We start from the raw sequence: 24,420 nt of genomic DNA, 5'->3' as shown, positions 1-24,420 counted from the left end.
AAATTATTATTGTATTTTTATAAAAATAATAACCTAGATATTAATTTAGATTTAATATAAATATTCAAATTTAAATAATATTTTTAATGATAGAGATGAAATAATATATTATTGTATATTTTTACTAAATAAGTATAAAATTTAAATATTTAAATTTAATAAATATTTAAAATATACAAATAAATAAACAAATTAAATGTTTTAATAATTTTAGTTTTTGAATTAATATAAATGAATATGTTATAATGATGTTTTTTAATTATGATATTTTTTTTTTTGATAAAGGGTCTTCATTAATGAAAATAAAATGATTACAAGAAAAACAACAGAATTAAGAACAACGAAAAAGGAAAAAGATGAGAAGACAGAAAAAAAACAAGTGAATAATACAACCAAGGATATGAACACACGAACAGAGTCCCTGAAAGCAAACCACCTGCAAAGATACAGCCCACTGATCCATCCCGAACAAAGAGTTGGCTGCAGAGAGCCTGCCAAGTCCTGCCCAAAACAAAAGAGAACGAAGTCCGGCCGAACACAGTCCTCTATGTTACAGAAAGAATGAGCACCGGTTAACAGAATAAGAGAGGGAGACTGCAAATTTGCATCTTCAGGGCACAACCGGTAAGAGAAGAACCAGAGCTGTCACAGCCGGCGATGAAAAGAGCCAGAGCCGCACCCCCTTCAAACCCTTCTAAGCAGACATCCAAAACACATCTTGCAAACCAAACACTCCCAAGACAAGAACCAAGAAACCAATCTGACAGGCTAAATGACAAGGAATACACAAACAATACAAAGAACAACAGGGACAGGAATGAAGATGGAAAGAGGAGATCTGAAGAAACAACAAGAGGCTGGCCGAAGACTGAATGAGGAAGAAAATCGCTGCTCCACACAAAACAGGGACCGAGGAGAAACAGAAGTGAAACGCCGGAGCTGGAACCAAGATCTGACCGCCGTCCTCGAGCAACCCATGAACCGGAAGCCGGCCACCGACAGTCACCTCCAATGAGCCCCTGAAACAAGCACCGCACCTAACCTCACCAAGAACCGGAAACAAACAAACCACGGAGAAGCATCTCCGGAGAAGAACTCGACGCGCCGCCGCACTCTTCACCTCAAACAGAGACTGCCGTCCTCAAGCAGATCTGAGAAATGGGGAAAGAAGCACCACCAGCCGACACGTCATATCTCCTCAAGATCGCAATTCCTCCGAACCACCGGTGAAACAAAGTCCACCTTGAGCCGCCGAAACCCAGATCTCCTCATGAAACCATCCGAGAACCTGTGAAATCCCATGCTGAAACTTGAGAGAGAAGCACAAAAGCGAAAAGGAAAGAAAAGGGGGACCCTCCCACGGTCCGGCGAGGAAGTCAGAGACCGGAGAGGGTAAGACGAGAAGAGATTTTTTTTTTTGCGGCTAGGGCGAACTTGGGAGCGTTTCTGCCGCTCAAAGACTTTTTCTCTTCCTAATTTGATTTTTTCCTTAATTATGATACTTTTCACATTAATATAAATTTACGGATTGAAATAATTTTTTCTAATTATGATCATATATAATACTAAAAAAATAAATTAATAGAAAAAAATTATATTTAAATAAAAATTTTATATTAGTTATTAAAAATTATACTAGATTTTACCTCGTGCGACGGAAACTATTTTTTATTTATTTAATATAATTTTTTTTCTGTTTTCTTTATACATATTTTTTAATAACTAATATAAAAGTTTTATTTAAATATAATTTGTTTCTATTGATTTATTTTTTCAGTATTATATATGATCATAATTAGAAAAAATTATTTTAACCCATCAGTTCATATTAATGTGAAAAGTATCATAATTAAAAAATGTCATTATAACATGTTCATTTATATAAATTCAAAAAAACCAAAATTATTAAAACATTTAATATGTCCGTTTGTTTTATTTGTATATTTTAAATATTTATTAAGTTTAAATATTTAAATTTTATACTGATTTAATAAAAATATACAATAATATATTATATCATCTCTATCATTAAAAATATTATTTAAATTTGAATATTTATATTAAATCTAAATTAATATATAAGTTATTATTTTTGTAAAGATATAATAATAATTTATACTTTTTGATAATATAACTTATATATAAGGAAATCTATAAGAAATCTAAATTAAAACTAAATTTTCGGATTTATATTAAAACAGAAATAAAAATACATTATTTTATTAATATTACACTAAATTAACTTATTTAATAAATTAAATTAAAATTAATATTTTTGTTGCCAATCCAAAAATAGAATAATAGAAAACTAGAATAGTAGAAAACTAAGTAAAAATTGTGTTTGAATACAAAACACTCCTCTTTTATAGTATAAATATAAAAACCAGAAAACAAAAATTATATTAAATAAATAAAAAATAGTTTGAATCTAAGTTAATACTTAAGTAAATCCTTTTGTTGTTTACTCTTTCTTTTTAGTATCTTAATTTGAGCGTTACAATGCCATGAAGACACTAGATTGATATTTTAATAACTGTTGAACGTTTTTCATCGTAGGCATACTGATTTTTGTCCTCAGAGTCAGAGATCAAATCTCTCTCAAAAACTCTTTCGTATAACCTCATTCTAAATCATCCGGGGTAAATATATATCTGATAACTTGCCTTAACAAGTGCGACATTTATATTATGATTATCGAAAAAAATTCTATGAATGAACGTGGTTATGTCCTTATCCTGTTCCGTACATTCTCTTCCATCAAATTAGGAAGCTTTGAAGACGGCAGCTTTTATAAATTGTCATTTTCAAGTTAGGTCAACTTGTTTATGTAACTTGATCTTGTAATTAATTTTTGTGACGTAACAAAGCGCATATGGTTTTTCATTATTTAAAATTCAACTGTTTATGAAAGCTTGCCACTTGCAAAAATAATTTACTTAGGGTATTTGACTTTTGTTACAAAATAAATTAATCTCCATGTATATATGTGATATTAGTGTAGCAGCGACGTGGCAGTTGACTGCTATGCTAAATAGCCTAAATGAGTTACGGCCCATTAGAGTAACCAAGAGTCAAAGCCAGAAATATAAACGGCATCGTTCTATACCATCTCAAGCACCGTCTCTAAACGACGACATTGCTACAAAGATGGTCAACAATGGTGGGAGACTAGCAACCGCTGAACGAGGGAGAGACTTTCCTGGGCTATGAAACGGTGTAGTTACGAGGTTAGATGAAAAAGACAGATCGGCGGCAACGAGCCATGTCTTCCATGACTCAATATCTTATCTTTTCTCTCTCACATTACATTATGTTTCTCCGTCTCTGTTGACTTATTCCGTGAAATTTGGGAATCGAAGATAAGATAAGGTATGGCTCGCATTTTTAGGAATTATATTAATCGACGTGAGGCTTCTCTTTTCCTTCTATTTTTATTCCACTTTTTTATTTTTTTTTTACAGTGATTTCAGCTGATTTTCTGAGTTTTTAATCCTACACATATTCCCTGTCAGCAAAAAGTCATTTTCAGGATTTTGTTTTTTTTGGCTTTATCTAAACTTTCTTTTTTCTTTTTGGTTGGGGAATTTCGGCAAGTTGTTTCTTTCTTTTATAATAAAAACGCGTTCAGGAAAATTGTTTATTTAAAAAAGGTGATTGTTACATTTTAAATGTGTTTAAATTTGAGTAATCTCGAAAGCTGAAATGAGCTGTTTTGTCTTTACCCAAACCATATTATTGTATATAATTGCGTGTGCCCGTGCTTTAGAATTTCAGACATCTATCCATCATCTTCTTCCGTTGCAGCTTCGTGGAATTACTTTCTCTTTCTTCCAAGATTAATCAAAAGGTCTGTCTTTTTATCTTCCCCTCTCTGAATTTGATGCTATTTATGTATATCTAGGGTTCTTCCTTGTGGATAATTTGTTATTTTTAGCTGAGATATAGCAATCGATCTAGAGATTACTCAGGGATCGGATGTTTCTGGGTTTGTTCTTTCGTTTGTATTTTGGATCTGAAAAATTTGATAAGCAGATTTAGCTAAAACAACGTTCTTGGTTTTTCTCTTTAAAACAAAGCAGATAAATTTACAAATCATTTCTTGGTTTTTGGTTCTGTGTCCATCAAATTAAGTTTTGTGATGGAATGTTGTTAAACAGTGGAAAAACAAAATCATGTTGGAGAAAGAGTTTTTCACGGAGTATGGTGAAGCAAGCCAATATCAGATCCAAGAAGTGGTTGGAAAAGGAAGCTATGGAGTGGTTGCTTCTGCAGAATGTCCACACACGGGAGGGAAAGTGGCGATCAAGAAGATGACCAATGTGTTTGAACATGTCTCAGATGCGATTCGGATCCTCAGAGAGATCAAGCTTCTCAGGCTTCTTCGGCATCCGGACATCGTTGAGATTAAACATATTATGCTGCCTCCTTGTCGCAAGGAATTCAAAGATATATATGTAGTTTTTGAGTTGATGGAGTCAGATCTTCACCATGTCTTAAAGGTAAATGACGACCTCACTCCTCAGCATCATCAATTCTTCTTGTACCAACTTCTTCGTGGCTTAAAATTCATGCACTCAGGTAAGGTTTCTTGGTTCCCTTCACTCTTAAACTGTGTTTAGCTCTTAGAGTTCCATCTTAATTAACTTTTGTTGTTTGTTTTTCGTCTGCGCTAGATGATAGTGTTCTTATCATCTTTTTGGCTCCTTGTTTGTTTTGTTGTCTGTCTATATAGCACATGTCTTCCATAGAGATCTGAAGCCTAAGAACATCCTCGCTAATGCTGATTGCAAAATCAAGATCTGTGATTTAGGACTTGCTCGTGTGTCCTTCACTGATGCCCCATCTGCCGTTTTCTGGACTGTATGTTTCTATCCATCTCTTTTACGGTTTTCCACTCATTAAGTTCTTAAAAAGTCTAATATGCAGAGAGTTATGAATGCATAGTAAGTTAGTTTATTGTTCTTTTACAGAGAGGTATGTCGTAATGCGTTTGACCTTAAAATGATTAAGTAATATGTACTTCTGCAAAGTAACCAATCTTTACATCTTCTTTTGCAAGGACTACGTTGCTACAAGATGGTACCGTGCTCCTGAGCTCTGTGGTTCCTTCTATTCCAACGTAAATTCTTGTTCCGTTTCCATATAAATCCTTATGCATACAGATAATTTGATGTGTGAGCTTATGGAATATTGATATGTTTATGCAGTACACGCCGGCGATTGACATGTGGAGCGTTGGCTGCATATTTGCTGAGATGCTAACAGGAAAACCTTTGTTTCCTGGCAAAAACGTTGTGCACCAGCTAGAACTGGTCACGGATCTGCTTGGAACTCCGTCGGCGATAACTCTATCCAGGGTTTGTTTTGTTTTTATTTTTCCTGGAAGCTAACTCGCAAATACAGAGGCTTCTCTCTCTCCAAAATAGACTTGCTTTTGGATGCAAGTTTTTTTTTTTGAGTTTTTTGTGTGTCATGAGGCTGTTTATAATCGAACTGTAGATTCGGAATGAGAAGGCTAGAAAGTATTTGAGTAACATGAGGCGAAAGGATCCTGTTCCTTTCACCCATAAATTCCCAAATATCGATCCTGTGGCGCTGAAGTTGCTTCAGCGTTTAATTGCTTTTGATCCAAAGGACCGTCCCTCTGCAGAAGAGGTAAGGAGGAAGGAAAAAAGTGAATTGCATTCATTTTTCTTGATTCTTGATTCTTGATTCTTGATTTTTTGATGCTTTTGTTTCCTTTCCTTGTTCAGGCATTGGCTGATCCGTATTTTCAAGGATTGGCAAATGTGGACTATGAACCTTCGAGGCAACCTATCTCGAAGCTCGAGTTTGAGTTTGAAAGGAGGAAACTGACTCGGGATGATGTGAGGGAGCTCATGTACAGAGAGGTAAATAAAGACATTCAAGGAATCATATGCTTGAGTTTTAGGAATCTCTTGAACTGATTCGTTTGGTTTCTGGAGTATGAAACAGATTTTAGAGTACCATCCACAGATGTTGCAAGAGTATCTACAAGGAGAAGAGAACATCAACTCTCATTTTCTATACCCGAGGTTCGTCCCAATTTCTCAATAAATAAAAAAACTTGGTTATTCGTAGGAATGAAAATTTGTCTGAATTTTGTGTATCGATCTTGACATTCAGTGGAGTTGAACAGTTCAAACAAGAGTTTGCCAGACTCGAAGAACACAACGACGATGAAGAGGAACATAACTCGCCACCACACCAGAGAAAGTACACTTCACTCCCAAGGTGAGTTATTACTTCTTGAAACTGAACCATGATCGAGTTTAAGCGAAGAATCAGGCTATAACTAGCTTTGGTTTTGTTGCAGAGAACGGGTGTGCTCATCAGAGGACGAGGGTGCTGATTCGGTTCACGCATCGTCTTCGTCTTCAGTGGTGGTTACACCTCCACATACTCCAAACACAGCGACTGGCTTATCGTCACAGAAGACAACAACAAAAGTAGATAAAGCAGCAACTCCGGTGAAACGGTCTGCTTGTCTAGTGAGGAGTGATAGTATCTGTGCTTCCAGATGTGTCGGCGTCTCCTCTGCAGTCTCTTAGTCAAAATAGAAAAAAATTGATTCTCAAGTTGTTTAGCAGCAAACCATTGATTGTTCTGCGTATTGTATGATGTCTCTCTGAGTTTCCACTTAACTATCTTTCTTCATTGCTCTTGCTCTGTTCATGTTGTGTCTTGTGTGTAATGGTTTCTCTTGGAACTTGAATTCATATATTTTTCTCTTTTAGTACAATATTTACAATCTATCTATTCATCTGCTTATGATTCTCCGTTCGATCACAAATTGTATATGGGAAACAATTTACAAGGAAGCACCAGCTTTTATTTGATCAACATCACCAACCTAATTTAAATTCTGTAAACACATTTTAAGATATCTTCATAACCTTTGTTTTTTCTATTTTTCTTAAAAATATTTGGTTTATTGCATGTTTAATTTCTGCACTTGTCCAAAAAAAATATATATACGTACATGAACAAATCATACATGACCAGTAAATTTTTAATTTTGGTTCAGACCAAAAATATGTTGATGGATAACTCAAAAAGATTAATTGTTTAATAAATAAATTGTTCAGTAACTCAAGTCCCTCTCTCTGCAATCTCTCCAACATTCGAACTTGAACTCGATTCGTAAGGGGTTGTTTTTCAGCGAAGATCCTCTTCAAAGACTTTCCCAATTCGATTCAATTCGATTCTGGTCAATTTGATTTGTCTGCAAGTGTTTCTGATTAGTCTCAGAAACCCTTTTTGGGACTTCGATGTGAGATTACTTCAGGCAAGCCATGTTCTGAACTCTAATGGCGGCAGTGACTCTATCCTTCGTGCAACCATGCGGCATGGTACTCGCCTGTTCTTATAATTCGGAAAACGTATTCATGTTGATTTGGGTTTTCGGTCTTTGATTTGTTCTTTCGAAAATTTCTCAGTGTTTTGCTGGTAGACGATTGAGAAATGTGATTGTAATCGAAGCCCAGAGAGGAAGCTGGAAGAGAATGAGGTATTTCTACTCATCACTTTCACTGATTGTTGTTGTTTGTTAAAATTAGGTTGGTGTTGATCAATCAAAGCTGGTTTCTGTAGGTTGAGTAATTTCTTCTTTTCCCAAGTGTGGAAGGTATCTTATCGATCAAAGCATAAATTTCCTGACAATCTTCTGGAACGAGTTGAGAAGTCTGCCACTGCTAGGCTCGAAAATCAGTCAAAGTTGATAACTAAGGCAAGTGCAGTTTTGTTTGTTTGTTTATTGGTTTGGTTTTGAGCTTTGTAATCATGTTTCACTATACGTTTGAAATAGCTGTGATTCCTTACCCTATTACGCAGGTTGCAGCTTTAATGGAGTATGATAATGTTGATGATGTATTTGATAAGAAATCTGATGAGAAAGTTAAGGAAGAACTTGAATTAGCGTGTAAGAGGTTCCCTGCAATCACTCTTGGCTATTCTCCTCCGGTAGAGTTATACAGCAAGAGCAAATCTTCCAAGGAAACAAATAGCATTCTCAAAACACCAACTGAGAACAGTTTTCTTCCCACTCCCATGCATTTAGGATGGCTTGATCCCGACAGTATTTCAGGAACATTATCTTCCTTCTGTCCAGAGGTTCTGAATGTTGATTCTTCCAATCTCGGTGAAGAAATTTCAGATGGTTCTTCTTTTACGGTCCAAACTTTAACTTCTGAAGTTGAAACAACCGCAGATGATTCTGCCGCTCAGCTTTTCCTTAGCGGTACTATAGGTTCTGTGCCTGGGTTAAGTAAGAGGCACAGTTATCAGCTGGACAATTGTGGCTTTCACACGGTAAGCATTTATGTACATGGAAACAAAAACATTTTCTTGAGGAAAGGCTTAACCCCATATTTGGAAAACTCTCTTTCAATGTAGATGAGGAAACTATTGCATCATTTTCCTCGAACTTATGTAGATTTTCAGAATGCACATCTTGATATTGAGGATGGACAGTATTTGATCTTTGTTGGGAAAAGTCCTGTCTTCCAAGTGAGTCTTTTTTTCCCAAATTTTTTTTTTATTTTTCTTTTCTAAAATTCATCTCAAGCATTTCTCAAAAATATCTTTTATCAAGAAATCGGTTCTACTACCACCTTTTCTATCCTGCTGATAATTTCTCAATTATGTATCAATACCCCTGAATGGATTGGTTTATTCCCTTTTTTTTGTTAAGGCCGAAATCTATAAGTTTTGGGAATCTAAATTTTTTTAATTTCTGTGCAATTTCATTGGGGTAGGGGGAATTTTCATTTCTTGAGGTTATTGTCAGCTGTGAAGTTACAGGCAAAGACAGAACTCCGGAGAATATGAGTTATAGTGCTGATGATAAAGGAGGAAAAACTTTTTTTTTGCATCTGAAGAGATTCTTCCGTGGTGCTCGCTTTACATGGCAACCATTTCTTAATAGTATACAAGAGAAACATAGACCTGGGGACCTTGTATGCGTTAGCGGGAAGGTTAGTCCTTTGGTTCCCCTAAATTTGTCCTTGTATGTGCTTTTTATGCCTTGCTTAGGTAGTATACTTGTTTGTCATACTGCCGCATAAGTCTTTAGCACTCTTCCTGAGGTAAGCTTATGAAGCTTGGGCTTGTTTTAGCAACCCAGCTGATTCAGTAATATGTTGATAATCTCTTCGGAATCTAGGTGAAGGCGCTGCGTGCGGAAAATCATTTTGAAATGAAGGAATACAATATTGATGTACTCAGAGATGAAGATGAGTCATCTCTTCAAGCTCAGGAGAGACCATATCCTGTTTACCCGTCAAAAGGAGGGTTGACCCCGAAGTTCCTTAGCGATGTCATCTCCAGGTTTTGTTTCTCTTTCTTTTCCGTGATCTTCACTGGTGGTGGGTGAAAAAAATACATTTATTTTTTCCAGACCAAAAAGTAGTTGAGAACAGTTTTCAGGGAATCGTTTTAATCTTAAGTAAAAGCCTCACCTTGAACATGATCCTATTATGTTTCACGACTTGCCTGAGTATGAGTAATTGTTTGTTCTTCACATATTATAAACACTTGAACTTCTCAGAACTAAGCATTACATATTTCGATCTTGTTTCTCACACCTCAACCTCTTTTTGTCTCCTAGGATTCTGAGGGTTCTCCCTGCCAACATGGATCCGCTTCCCAAGGAAATAACTACAACGTTTGGCTTACCATCTCTTCATGATGTAAGTCTTGTTTCTCTGTTGAAGCATGCTCTTTAATTAACATCTTCTTTAGTCCACAGTGAAATCTCATGTCCTCAATTGCTTTTCATTTTCACTTTTTTTTTCCTCGGTATAAATGTAGGCCTATACTGGTATTCACGAGCCCAAGAATTTAGATGAGGCTGATTTAGCTCGCAAAAGGCTTATATTCGACGAATTCTTTTACCTACAGGTAGCTAGCTTATTTTCTTCTCAGTAGCGGCATTCTTAATCGGAATTTGTTAGTTAAAAAAGCATCTCGTTCTTTGATTTTTGTTTCCATACAGTTGGCACGCCTGTACCAAATGCTTCAAGGTCTTGGCACAAAATTAGAGAAAGATGTATTGCTGGAAAAGTTTAAAAATCCAGTGCTCAATTCCGCTTATATAGAAGACTGGTCTCATCTCACCAAGTGTTTTCTGAATGCTCTACCATATTCCCTTACTCCCAGCCAGCTAAGTGCTATCTCAGAAATAATATGGGATCTAAAGCGTCCGATTCCAATGAATCGGCTTTTACAGGTAGCTTTCTCAGTGGAGCTTACTGTTTTTTTTGTTTTAAGGTCATAGTTGTATTCTCTTTTTGTAGTCGTTTAGCCAATTTACTAAGCTAACACTATCAGATTTAAAAGTGTTTGTAAACTTGTTTATGTTAGCAAAATGAAAGTTTCTTATTAGATTCGTTTCCTTTTTAGGGTGATGTTGGATGTGGAAAAACAGTCGTAGCTTTCTTGGCGTGCATGGAGGTCGTAGGATCTGGTTACCAGGTTGGTCAATGAAATCTCGCTACAACCTTTTTAAATTTCACCGTGTGAAGTTGATTTCTCATTCAAACTCTCTTAGATACGTCATTGACTCATTATTGGCATGTTACTCTCTACCCATCTGTAGGCAGCTTTCATGGCCCCCACAGAATTACTTGCGATCCAGCACTATGAACAGTTACGTGATCTGCTGGAGAAGATGGAGGGGGTATCATCCAAGCCAACCATTGGATTGCTCACAGGCTCAACACCGACAAAACAATCAAGAATGATTCGCCAGGTAAGTCATGCAGCTAATAAGTCGCTTTAAATTATGCAATGCAATAAGTTTGCCTTCCTCATTAGCTGGACATTGATGACAGGATCTTCAAAGTGGAGCTATATCGATTGTAATTGGAACTCACAGTCTGATAGCTGAAAAGATAGAGTACTCAGCATTACGTATTGCCGTGGTTGACGAGCAGCAACGGTTTGGTGTAATCCAAAGAGGAAAATTTAACAGCAAGGTCAGGCCCCAGAATATTTTGATTCTGTCAGATAATTGCTTTAGTGACTCTGGTTGTTAAACAAATAATCGACACAAGCATATAATTCGTAGACTGAAGTAAGTTTATTGTTTGCTTGACTGCTGCAGTTATATGGGACATCTATAATCTCAAAAACCGGCTCATCTAACTCTGATGATACTTCCAAAGCTGATCTCAATATGGCTCCTCATGTTCTTGCAATGTCAGCCACCCCAATCCCGAGATCACTTGCCCTCGCTTTATACGGAGATATTTCTTTGACTCAAGTATGTAACTCACTTGTTCCATGTAATTACACGTGGTAAGCATTGTTAATGATGACTGCAATTCTTTCTTTCTTCAGATTACTGGCATGCCACTTGGGAGAATACCAGTTGAGACGCACATTTTCGAGGGAAATGAGTCTGGCTTCAAAGAAGTCTACTCGGTAATGCATATGACAATAACTACATCTCTTTACTTGACTCTCAGCATAAAAACAAATCATTCAAGACTTTGCTTTTGATTTATAAAATTTCAACCGTATGTAATCCTATAATTGACAGATGATGCTGAAAGACCTGAACTCTGGAGGAAGAGTATACCTTGTGTATCCCGTTATTGACCAATCAGAGCAACTGCCACAGCTCCGTGCTGCCTCTGCTGAGCTCGAAACAATATCCAAAAAGTTTCCAAATTACAGCTGCGGACTATTACACGGAAGGATGAAGAGTGACGACAAAGAAGAGGCTCTAAGAAAATTCAGAAGCGGAGAGACACAGATACTTCTCTCCACTCAGGTGATAGAGATAGGTGTTGATGTTCCAGACGCTTCAATGATGGTCGTCATGAATGCTGAAAGGTTTGGAATCGCTCAGTTACACCAACTCCGAGGACGCGTTGGCCGTGGAACCAGAAAATCGAAATGCTTACTAATTGGTTCAACTGCCAATAGCCTAAAACGGTTGAAGATGTTGGGGAAATCATCAGATGGGTTTTACTTGGCAAACATAGACCTTCTTCTACGTGGACCTGGTGATTTGCTTGGGAAGAAACAGTCTGGGCACTTACCAGAGTTCCCGGTCGCTAGGCTTGAGATGGACGGCAATATGTTGCAGGAAGCCCACATCGCCGCTTTGGTAATCACTCATTCTCTCGTTACAGTTAAATAATAAACTTATATGTTCTCTGAAATGTGAAAAATCATATTTTGCCTTTGATGCTCTGTTTTCCACAGAAAGTTCTAGGAGATTCTCACGACCTGGAGAAGTTTCCAGCGCTGAAAGCTGAGCTTAGCATGAGACAGCCACTTTGTCTACTGGGGGACTAAAAGGTTACACATGCCGATGTACATACCATTTTTTCCTGTTTCATACTCGGTATTACGAATTCTGTTTTGGTATTTCGGGACTATGACATGACACAACATGTTGTTAGTAGTGTAGTTTTTTTGGGGTCAATATCAGATTGTCCCTGTATGCCCATAGTAGCTTTAAGATGAATACTTGGAGCTGATGATATGCCAAGTAGAGTTTTGTGGTCTTAATTTGAATAGTACTTGAGCTAATGGAATCTATAAAAGTATATAAATTAGTGCTTGCTTTATTTATACATACTACTAATAACTAGTTTATAGGAGAGTTTTTGTGGAGAGTGAATTGATGTAGAAAGTGGTAATAGGAACTAGGAAGGGATGGTGAGTGGACCCACAGGAGTTTTAGTGAGAGTAGCAACCAATGAGGAGATTCACGGGGAAGGGACAAAGAGACAAGTGGTGGCCCACAAAATGTTTCCTACCCAATCATCAAAGAATGGGACCCACTAACCTCCTTGTCTCCTCCTTGTCTTTTGCCCCCACAGAGAAAAAAAACTTCTCTTCCATATTGAAACTTGAAGTGTTGGTAAGTTGTTTCACATCTCATGGACACTTCTTGTGCGCGAATCGGTGTCCTTCATCATTCTGCGTCTTCTTTTGTCACTAGCAAATCAGTCCTTCACTACAACAAGATCCATAATGAATCGATCATTATTAAAGAATATCAGACATGTTTTGAGAAACGAAACATAATCAAGAGATCATCGTTTGAAACAGAACCATATATACAAACACTTCCTTTTTTTTGGGTGTGTATGAGCTATATAATTGGTGCTGGTCCGCAATATTTTGATGATGATTTGTGGGAGTTAAACATTTTGAAAAGAATTTCTATAGTTAAATTAGCATGGGAGGTGGGGTTTGATAAAGACAATCATGATAAGACAATGCTCTTGTTTAATTTGAACACTACAAGACCAAAAGCTTTCACACATAACTATGACGGCTTTTTAATCCTTGTTTTTTTTATTAACAATAATGAAACAATCCCTTATTTCTCTAATGTATTTGCATTAATGCACGTTGATGATTGTCTTTTGTGCGAACTGAAATTGAAACCATATGAGTAGCAAAAGTAAAATGAAAACAGTAGATTAGAATGGGTTTGGATCCAATGAGAAAATGATTAAGAGACAAGACAAAAAACTTTTTTTTTGACTTTAGAAGATAGTGATGTCGGAAGATAAATCTGTGTACGTCCCGAGACGAATGATTTGCTCATCGGAAGCTACAAAAGCTGTTTGTACAAAAATGGGGATCCTCTTTTCATTTTCTATAATATCTTCTCTTCCACCCTCAAATTATATGTTCCTTCCATAACAGAAATAATTGAAGCTTTAAAATCCAACACACAAATTTATACTTTCAACCTTTTAAACTTAAAAGAGAGTGATCACTGTGCCACTGTTACACCTACTGCGACATTGAACCAAAAGATTATATAAAATAACATGATATATTACCAGAATTTAACTATTAATGTGTTTAAAGCCGGTAACCCATTCACAAAATTATTTTTATGAATTATAACGTTTATATATCCACAATAATAAAAAATAAAGAAGGACTAGACAATGATTGTAGTTGTGTGCGAATGTGCGATCAATCGCACAACGAATATGGTGGTGACTAGTGACTACACAGATCTGGTCTGATATAATAATAACTGCTTTTAATTTTTGTATCTATTTCTGAAACGTAATGAACGCAAATCATCATGCACCAACAAAGAATCAAAGATAATATCAGCCTTTATATACACAAAAAATAAACTGACAATCGGTACTAATCTATTTTTGTTATTTCTTTATGTGTTTGTGCGATAAATTGTTGTTGTATATAAAATATTTGAGAAGCTCTGGTTCGAATCTGATTGTTAAGCAGTCAGTTGAAATGCGTGTAATTAAATCCAGTGCTCATAGATGCAACAATCAACATTTATATATGAGTCATGCAAATGACCAAGAATGCACCACAAAAAGTCTAGACTGCTGGGCCAGTATGCTATCTTGTATATATATACGTGTTTTTGTTTGTTTTTGTTTTACAACAATACACATAGTGCTGCTAAATTCAACAAACTAATTAAACATCAACGAAAACACATATTTACATTATCATAGATATGCATGCAGTACAAAATTACAAAGTATAATAAGATTAAAAAAAAAAAAAAAAGATGATGGAAACAAAGCAAGATGAAAACCACTAGATTTAACCATAACGTTAATCACATTATCATATATAAGCATGCATTGCATGATTTGGATCTACGCATACTTGATTAGATTCATAATTTATTGGTTTGTAACGATGCATCGCAATAAACAATGAAAAATTTGCATGGGAATTGTTGAAAAAACATACACAGAAAACTGTTTTCTTACTAATTTAGTCTAAAGTAGTTATTAAGTAATTAATCAATTTTAAAATTATGTAGTGAAACGTTACATGTTTTATAGTTAGCCGATGGACATTGTTACATTTGACCCACAGTAATGTTCTTATCTTGTATTAAATGATCGTCTCTAAACCGTACAAAAATTCAACAACCACAAATCAACGTAGTAAATATGATTTTTTTTTTGTAGTAAATATGATTATTGAATATGCGTTTCTACCTCAATAATTTTCACCAGTTATACTTTCACGATTTCAGCCTACTATTAATAACAAACATCATCGGGTACATATATGTGTATATCAAAACAAGAAATGCAAAAAAAAAAGTAACCATATATATATATATATATATATATATATATATAATAAAGTAATGGGAGATGATGGAGAATGTGGAGAAGCGTATAGAGTGAGAAGTGTTCAGGGTCTCAATCATTTTCACAAGCTAGATATTTGGACCGACTCAGGTTCCTAAGAAAAAGAAAAGAAAAAAAGAGAATCGATCAAATGTTTGATTATAAAAATTAAAAATAACAATGTAGAAAAAAGTAGAGAATAATAAATGCAAACTAATTAATTGCTTAAACAAACAGAAAACCTGCTGGTTAGTCTCCCACACGGAGTCAGCATTAACTACGCCATTGATTTACTGTTCGACACGTGTCAGTTATCGAACGACTCTTCTCATATTCCTTTGACTCGCGGACTTCAGTCAAAAGACCCGCGCTCTTGTATTTAATAATCAATGACTAAATTAGCTTTTAATCAATAGATAACATTATTTTTTTCAAATTACAATTGAAAACTGCGTAAAATGTTCCAGTATGTTAATACTACGGTTTAACTATAGTCTATTTAATGGACACCTATACATTAGAATTTAGACATCTTATTATTTTCTCCTTACATATTACATTGGTTATCTTTTTTCATGATAAAACTACTATTTACGTACATACGACAATAATATACGTACGCATTTAAATATAGTACTCTATTATATGGATTACGCATGCGTGCGTTTGTATATACTACACATATATATATATAAAATACTATAAATATATGTATGTGTAAATATATATAGAGGCATCGCCACGCTTCAAGTTTGTCTCTCTTTATTATAAGTCTTCTTCCTATCTCTAACTTTACCTTTTCTTCTTCTGCTTCTTCTTTCTTGCTGAAGAACCCTAAATTAATTAATTAATGGCGATTTTACCGGAAAACTCTTCAAACTTAGATCTTTCTATCTCCGTTCCAGGCTTCTCTTCCTCTCCTCCCTCCGGTAAGCCATAAATACACTAGATACTATATATATTTTTTTTTTTTACAGATACTATGTATCTATATATATAATATGATCATAAGTTACTACTTTAGAATTCCCTTATGTTTCTTTTGGTTGATGATCTGATTTTATTATTTCGTTTTACAAGGAAAGATCATAATAAAAACAAGATCTCATGTATGTATAACTAATTTATCATCGTCATATTTCTATAAATTAAAATTGATTTAAAAGATATATGATTATGTTTTCTTGTCTTATTCGCCTTTATCACATAATATTCCGCTTGTTTTTCGTTGTTATTTTTTCAGATGAAGGAAGTGGCAGAGGAAGAGAACAGCTAAAGCTTGACATGAATCGATTGCCGTCGTCTGAAGAAGATGAAGAATTCAGTCACGGTGGCTCTGCTCCTCCGCGCAAGAAACTCCGTCTCACTAGAGAACAGTCTCGTCTTCTTGAAGATAGTTTCAGACAGAATCACACCCTTAATCCCGTAAATCAATACTATTCACTATCAGATATAAACATCAAATTTTTTTAGTTTTTTTTTATTATTAATTGTAATCAGTGTTACTCTATATCTTTTCGTAAAATGTAGAAACAAAAGGAAGCACTTGCAAAGCATTTGATGCTACGGCCAAGACAAATTGAAGTATGGTTCCAAAACCGTAGAGCAAGGTACGGTTTCTTTTTCATTTATTTTATTCTAACCTACTTTTTTTTTTACATCATTGGTGAATAAATATCTCACTATAAAAAAAGGTTAAACAACAAGCGGGTGGTTGATGATTCATTTGAGAGTTCTCATAAGCGTTAAACGTTGACGGAATATAAAATAAAGCAAAAATAAAAATGAAATCTGAATCGGATTCGACCCACCCCGTTAACATATAAGTCGTACCCTTAAATAATAAAAAGCTAATGTTGTCCTTTTCATACATTATATCTCATTCCTCCAAATATTTATTTTATAATGCTTTCCTTCTAGGTCCTTCTTAAATTCTCGAAGAGTTGTTTATATGTATATGAATCACCACTTGCTTCATATACAAAAGGAAAAATTGAATTGACCTATAAACTCATTAAGTCAACCAATTTACAGAAAGAAATGAACAGCCACTCAACTAAACACACATAAAAAAAAAAATCAATATAACGTATCAATGTTGAAGTAGTTATATATGTCACAATCACGTACATATGTGTTGTTGCATGGTTATTTTCACAAGTGACAACATGATTTTTGAAGCCGCCAATTATGATATCCATTAACACGTTTTTTTAATGTGTGATGTAACTTGTACTAGTAAGTTTTGTTTGACAAATACTTTGGCTCGTGTAGGTCAATATCTACGTGTATACATAGCTACATATACCTATATTTTCACGTGTCAAGGCCACAACGTTTTATACGCTCATCATCGTCTTTTAAATTTCATTTTTTGGTAACGTATTGTTCGTCACTTTTCTAGATGAATCTAATTTATTCATGTGTTTAACATATAGTATCAATCTATAAATCGTAGTCATTATTGAGAATGGAAAATTGTTACTCATTTAATTAGGAGATCCATTTTTTTGTTGTTAATAATTGTGAACAGATGGCAAAGGTATGGTGCAATAAATAAGAAGAGTTTCATCATTGGTCGTATTACTATTATGACTGTTTCCCAAAATATGACTATGATCATAACCACACCCTTTTTTTATAATAGAAATATATTTTATAGCCTCTCTTTTTCTTTATACTGCATATATTTTTTGTGTTTTGTAATGATTTTTTATTAAGAATTTCCAAGTAAATCAATCGATGTGTTTTCTTTCTTCTGCCTCGTACGTGTACTTACTTTCTCATCAATGCCCTTTGACTCATAATTGATTGGGCCGTTCATGCGTTTTTATTTTCCATGATTCTATATACTTTTAAATATATATTTTGCATCGTCGACTAGCATAATTGATCCTTGTTTGCATGTTATAAATTAACAACTTGTACCAATCATTTATAAAATTTAATATGTTGATATCGCATAAATAATAACTTGTACCGTGCCCTTTTCGGATTTGTTTGGTTTAGGAGCAAATTGAAGCAAACGGAGATGGAATGCGAGTATCTTAAAAGGTGGTTTGGTTCATTAACCGAGCAAAACCACAGGCTCCATAGAGAAGTAGAAGAGCTTAGAACCATGAAAGTAGGTCCACCTACCGTGACCTCCACCGCGAGCCTCACCATGTGTCCTCGCTGCGAGCGAGTCACCACTGCAACGAGCCCGTACGTCGTCGATGGCGGCGGTGGCGTTCTTGCCAAGAAAACGCTTCCGACGCAAGAGCGTGAGCATTGATTTTATGTATTTTCATTATTGGATATGGTTTAGAAGTCAACGAAAGTCAACCCAAGCATGAGCCAAGAAAAAAATTGATGATCACATGATTTCCTGTAAATAGTATGTAGGGGATTCTATGCGCGCACAACAGTTCTTTGTAGATTATTATTATTTTAATCAGAATTCAACCTCTTTTTAGTATATAGCAAATTAAAGAATTCCATACATTATTATGTCGATTCGAATAGACTAATTAACTTCATGGGGCAGCTAATTTGAAATCAACAATTTTTACCTGGGACAAAGAAAAACCTCGATCACGAACCCTTTTCGCAAGGAAAATATACATTTTGCAGATAAACATTTTTTCAAATTTGTACTTGGGCATTTATAACCAAAAAATAAATAAAAAAATAAAGAGACAAAGAAGAAGAAAGAAGTCCTTGACATAACATTCAAATAAAAAGCTATTATCAGCAAATCACGATAAACATTTTAAAATTTTTTCTACATTTTAAAAGGAGTATGCTGTATTGTATTTCAATATGGTTAAATATCTTTAAATTAAATAACTTATGTCATTTACAGAAGAAAAAATAAAAACGAATGGTTTTTGTTTGTAGAAATTTATCTTCCTCGTTGGACCGATTGGAATAAAACTAAATCGGTCCATTTAGGGATTTTTTGGGCCGCGATAAAATGCCCCAGTTTAAATATCTCTACATTGTGGCATTATGCTCGGATTTACATTATAAAAACGCGAAACAATATGCTCTTGAAGTTAATGGCCCATAGTATTTTGGGTCGTCAAATTTGAAATCCTACTACACTTTGTCTTCGTTGTCAAACCAAAGTTGCTTCTCTTTACAAGCCATTTGTCTCTGTTTTAAGTAGTTTTTCTTAACAAAGCAACAAAAGACACATCGCAAAAGACATTGGAGACATTTGTCTGTAAAAAAAAGTGTTCTGTAAGGGAAAATTTTTGTGTTGTTGAATTACAATTTTGTTCGTTTATATATGGAATGTACCTTACAGAGAAAGTGTTCACGCGAAAGGAGCTTCTGAGAAATTCATTCCCAACATTTGGCTCATTGTAATTCACCTCCAAGTGAACACCTTTTTACATTGTACCAAAGATAATTCCATATAAAATGTGGATCCAGAGATGGTTCATAATGCTAAATTTTAGTTCCAAATCTAAAAAGCAAATAATTTTGGAGACGTAAGTAGTAATAAAATTAACGCTTGCAATTGTAACAATAATGAGAATGGTCCTTAGATGGAGTTCCACAGTTGTAGCAAAAAGCCAACCCACACCTACAAAAAATGTTAAAGATCAGAACTTTCTTTTAAGATTTTGTATTAAAGACAAGAAGAAGTTACCTGCACTTCATGTATAAGCAACCCTGAGACTTTTCAATGTAGAATTTGCAAGAAGGGCATCTTCTCCACTTCTGACTCTCTGCCATTTTCTTCAGCAAAATATCTTCTCTTTCTCTCTCGTTCTCCGCTAGCTTCTGAAACTCTTCGCAGGTCACCTCCAGATGCCACTTAGTCCCACACGCTACACACACCATTCTATTGCAGTGAGGACACTCAGATTCCTTCATCTTCTCACCTTCGCTCTCGTCCAAGAACACAAGAGCAGAGCAATCTTTGTATGGACAGTAGAATCTCTTTGAACGCATCACCACCGCCTCACAAAGAGCGTCTCCCCACCGATCGAAGACCTGTCGTGGCAGGATCACACGACATTGCTCTGGCTCGAGCCGTCCCGAGCAACCAGAGACAGGGCAATCGATAGAAAGTATGTTGTCTTGTAACTTAGCCGCGATGTACTTCGAGACGCAATCGTTGCAGTATGAGTGAGAGCATCCATTGATCGAGAACGATTCAGTTAGAGGTTTTGATTCCACACAGATCTCACAGTCGAAGGAGGTCGAAGGTCTCAAAGGCTTACCCTTTGAGGACTGACCCTTTTCTAGGATTGGAGGGAAACAGAGGATTCTTAGATCGTCGTCGTCTTCGTCGTTGTTATATCGGTCGAGATCTATGAAGATTGATGAGGGTTCCGATTTGATTCTGCAGAGGCGACGATCGAGGTCGTAATTCTCAACGGAGATTGCGTCGTGCTTGGTGAAGCCGCGGGAGGAGAGAGGGGTGGAGAAGATGAAACAGTCGGAGTTGCCGTTGTCTTCGTCTACGTCTCCGGGAAGGTCATTGAGATCTACGATCACTGCATTGACGGATCGTGTCGCCATTTCCTGATGATGTAGAGTGGGATTTTGTAAGTTAGGGTTTTATGACCTTTCTATATTTTCTGCTTTATGTTGAGTTGTTTTCCAAAGCGTCTCGTTTAAACCTTAATACTCCATATTTAAAACCTGACCTAAACTAAACAACATAGTAATTAGTACATTGACATTTCAATGTATCATCACTTGACTAGTCAAATCCATTATGGGTTCTTATCTTTATTTTTTCTTAAATTAAATGGGTTCGTTGAAAACCTTCTGCCTTCTCTATAAAATTGTTCATTGGAAACTGTTAAGACCTAAGACTGAACACACAAAACTCTAATTTTTGAAGTCTCCAAAACACTAGAAAACCAATTCAGACGGCGATTGATTCTGGGAGTTGACTGAACCGTCTTTCAATATCGAAAATAATCGGGGGACAAGAAAAGAAATGAACAAAATTGATATTTAGTATTGTTGTATTTTTTTCTAATTAGTGATTTATCTTATATTTGTTTGGGTAGTCATTATTCTTGTGTATATGTGAACTTGGTTGAGAGTAAGGAGGAAGTAGTTCTCTTATACTTAGCTAGCAGGTTGTCGCGAATGCAGCGGTCCATAACTTTGAAGACGCTTTCAGGTGTGGAAGAAGTGCCAGTATGGAGCCGGGCATTCCTCTCACAACCAAACAAAATAGGTGGTTGTCTGAGCCACGGGTTTCTTGAGGAGCGAGGAGTCACTCGATGAGGGATTTTTAAACCAAGAAATTATAGAATTCCAGTCCTGGAAATGAGTGTTTGGTGATCCCAGTTTGATGAAAATCTTGAGCCAGACCTGCTTAGAGAACTTACATTGGAGAAGCAAGTGATCCCTCGTTTCATCGAACAGAGAACACAAGCAACAGAGAGCTGAAGAGACAATGCTCCAGCGAATAAGGCGAGACTTTACTAGCATACAATCCAATTGAGCAATCCAGAAATGAAAGGCATGTCGCGGAACATGACCTTTGAACCAGACAGTCTTCTTCCAGTGGACTGGAGCAGAGAGTCTAAGCAATTCTCAAGTGGCTGATGCGGAGAAGAAATCTCTGATCGAAACCCTACATTTCCAAAGGTACATGTCACCCCCTGCAGAGATTGTTGGTGCAGGAGTCGCGAGAAGCATAATGCTGATCATTTGCAGTGACTGAGCCCGAGTTCGAGCGCCAGGAAGCTTCCAAACACCAGCTTTTGTAGCGTCAATAACAGCACTCTCATAATGAATAAGTCTTGGTCTCTGTGGACCAGTAACATCGAGAAGAGATCCCAAATGTGACCAATTGTCATATTATAACTTGCATCTTTGGCCATTTCTCACCGAGCAATTCAGGAAGATTGTTGCCAACGGACGAAGCTGCAGAAGAGATTTCCAAACCCAAGACGAAAGAGATTATTAAAGTCCAGTTAGGAAAAATTATTTTTCGACTATAAAGATGTGGGGAAAATGACTATTTCATGTGGCAATGCGAATTTCACATTGCAACGCTAGGCCCCATAAATTCAGTGCAATAAGATTTCACCCAAAATCTGCAATCATAAAAAAAAAAAAAAAAAAGAATTGGGACCTGAATACAGAAACTTTTGGAGCCCTTGGTTTGGTAGCGACGGGAACGACCCGGCGCGAGGTAGAAAGGCATGCATGCGAATGGACCATGTGCGTGTCACGTGACATTATTATGGTGTCTTTATTATTTGATCAAGACACGTGGACCACTATTATTGGTTAATTGAACCCATCAGCCTGATCATGTCCTTGGCAAAATCCATCATGTGTGTGTGAAGGGGATAAAGGATCAACGCAAATATAAGATTACTCTTGAGATTTGACAATCTTTGTTACCGCATCAAGAAAAATGATACATATTCCATTATTATCTTTAATTGATTTGACAATCACAACATTTTTCATTCTTCAAAACTATGTATACATTATGCTCAACCTCTAAAACACATATATCAAGCATAGATCATAAGTAAGCATGCAACGGAAATAAAAACATATTGGCTCTATAAGGAGTGAAAACGCATTAGCTCTTTGGAGAAAATTACAGATATACAGTGTGAATTTTCTATTGGTCTCGAACTAGAATCCAGATCATCATCATCTCTTTACCATAAGTTTTGATAAATGGTGATATATTATATTATATAAGGAACATGTATGTGTTACAGGCGAAAAAGGGCATTGATCTTGTAGGTACGCCAAACTCGATACGTTTCTATTCAGGGGATCTATATATAATCTATTTTTATAATAGTAATCATTTATAATTAGTAGTTTAATGGTAATGTGAAGAACAAAAATCGATTAATTAATGGTGATCGGACTCGTGCTCTCGTTTCTTCGGTTATCGCCATGTGATTAGGTGTGTGTTAGAAAATAGTATGTCGTTAGCAAATATGCCTCCACGAATTCTTTCTTAAACAATTTGCAGCATCCCAGGATAATTGATTCGGGTAGTAATAGTAGAGTATTAGTCTAGAAAAATAGAAATAAGGATAAGATATTGTGTCTATATATGTGATTGGGTTGGACAATTGACATGATTGAGGTATCTTTGACGGGGAACTTTATTCTCTCAAGTAAATACTTAATCATTGAGATCTTCTGAATTTGAGCAAGATTATCTAAATCACAAGTTTTGGTAGAGAGCTAACTAGGACTGTTTCAGTGTCATTTACTGCGTTACATTATCATTACTCTAGTTGTGATAAAGGTAAATTTGTAAAGGATAATCATAGGAGTAGGACTACTTTTGGTTACAAAGCAATTATCATCGTTACAATAACCATGCTATCCAAATAATTTTTTTTTCGGAATATCATTAAATATTGGAGAGAGATAAACCGGACCACTAAATTTCTTTGTCACTATTACACCGTTATATTCCATTCTTCAGGATGGTATGATTGAACGTTGTCGAAGTAATTGAGTTTGAGTATATTATTTAACTCAAGAGATTATATATATATATATATATATTCACTTATCAGAAACAGTCAAAGATCATATAGCTACAGCCTATAAGACTGATACACGAAACAAAAATTCGAAATTCCACGAAAAAAAATCCATTCCAGTCAAAAGAACTTTTGTTTGAAAACGAAATAGAGGTGTGTAATTCAACGGTTCAAAAAAAAAAAAAATTCAACGGTTCAACAGTGATTCGACCTAACACTAATGACATTTGTTCTTCGTATAAATTTTTGTCGCTGCTCTGTACCAACGAAGAAGCTTTTTTATTATTTAGAATCAAAATTTAATCACATTTACAAACAACAACAAAAAAAAAAGCAGATACACAGTATAGTTTTATTCACGATAGCTATTTGTCAAGCAAATTAAGAAGAAATATTCGCTAAGTTTTTTCGCAACTTTTAAAAAGTTTTGAAACTTCACCACTTTTCGCTATGATTAAACTGTCCACGTCCCGCCAGAAACTCACCCACAGATGATTTGCCACGTGTTCACACTCAACTACACACCCATTTAATATTATTAACAAAATAAAAATAATTTTAATTACACTTAACGTAATCGTGTGCGGATGAGTGACGATGACACTGTCACTGCCTCAACGTCTATATATGAGGGCCTCCCAAATCACCACCTCCTTCTGAAATTAGTACTTTCCCTCTCCTAACGGTTTATTTATATTCTTCCCATTTTGCCCCTTCTTCTCCCTTATAATTTACCCTCAAATGCCACTGTCTTCTTCTTCTCCTTCCTCTCACTAAAAACCCCCCAAAGTATTAAC

At 35.6% G+C, this 24,420-nt stretch overlaps 4 protein-coding genes across 4 annotated transcripts; 3 read left to right on the top strand and 1 right to left on the bottom strand.

The window, feature by feature from the left end:
• The first annotated feature begins 3,350 nt into the window (after positions 1-3,350).
• Positions 3,351-6,787, top strand: LOC18016009 (mitogen-activated protein kinase 17). The gene is made up of 11 exons (XM_024155187.1): positions 3,351-3,369; positions 3,767-3,847; positions 4,158-4,578; positions 4,733-4,860; positions 5,060-5,119; positions 5,208-5,357; positions 5,500-5,655; positions 5,754-5,891; positions 5,977-6,056; positions 6,148-6,255; positions 6,338-6,787. Exons 3-11 carry the CDS (start codon positions 4,173-4,175, stop codon positions 6,570-6,572), a joined length of 1,461 nt encoding a protein of 486 aa, XP_024010955.1. The 5' UTR covers positions 3,351-3,369; positions 3,767-3,847; positions 4,158-4,172; the 3' UTR covers positions 6,573-6,787.
• Positions 6,788-7,063: 276 nt separating this feature from the next.
• Positions 7,064-12,588, top strand: LOC18016008 (ATP-dependent DNA helicase homolog RECG, chloroplastic). The gene is made up of 17 exons (XM_006398470.2): positions 7,064-7,373; positions 7,461-7,531; positions 7,615-7,750; positions 7,855-8,331; positions 8,416-8,529; positions 8,778-8,996; positions 9,185-9,348; positions 9,629-9,710; positions 9,832-9,921; positions 10,016-10,249; positions 10,423-10,494; positions 10,619-10,771; positions 10,854-10,997; positions 11,126-11,284; positions 11,362-11,445; positions 11,564-12,136; positions 12,235-12,588. Exons 1-17 carry the CDS (start codon positions 7,332-7,334, stop codon positions 12,325-12,327), a joined length of 2,907 nt encoding a protein of 968 aa, XP_006398533.1. The 5' UTR covers positions 7,064-7,331; the 3' UTR covers positions 12,328-12,588.
• A 3,118-nt stretch (positions 12,589-15,706) lies between these two features.
• Positions 15,707-18,604, top strand: LOC18016007 (homeobox-leucine zipper protein ATHB-17). Its single transcript, XM_006398468.2, is given in 7 exon segments — positions 15,707-15,759; positions 15,761-15,887; positions 15,890-15,974; positions 15,977-16,060; positions 16,375-16,556; positions 16,662-16,741; positions 18,141-18,604. Coding segments are annotated over 7 exon segments (876 nt in total). The 3' UTR covers positions 18,406-18,604.
• A 772-nt stretch (positions 18,605-19,376) lies between these two features.
• Positions 19,377-20,753, bottom strand: LOC18016006 (probable E3 ubiquitin-protein ligase RNF144A-B). The gene is made up of 2 exons (XM_006398467.2): positions 19,771-20,753; positions 19,377-19,704 (listed from the first exon to the last, which is right to left on the bottom strand). The coding sequence occupies exons 1-2, from the start codon at positions 20,646-20,648 to the stop codon at positions 19,626-19,628; spliced, it is 957 nt and encodes a 318-aa protein (XP_006398530.1). The 5' UTR covers positions 20,649-20,753; the 3' UTR covers positions 19,377-19,625.
• Between the last annotated feature and the right edge of the window lie 3,667 nt (positions 20,754-24,420).

Source organism: Eutrema salsugineum, unplaced genomic scaffold (assembly GCF_000478725.1).
Source record: "Eutrema salsugineum unplaced genomic scaffold, Eutsalg1_0 scaffold_20, whole genome shotgun sequence".
Taxonomy (NCBI): domain Eukaryota; kingdom Viridiplantae; phylum Streptophyta; class Magnoliopsida; order Brassicales; family Brassicaceae; genus Eutrema; species Eutrema salsugineum.
Note: the sequence above shows the minus strand (reverse complement) of the source record. Positions and strands in the feature narration are given on the sequence as shown.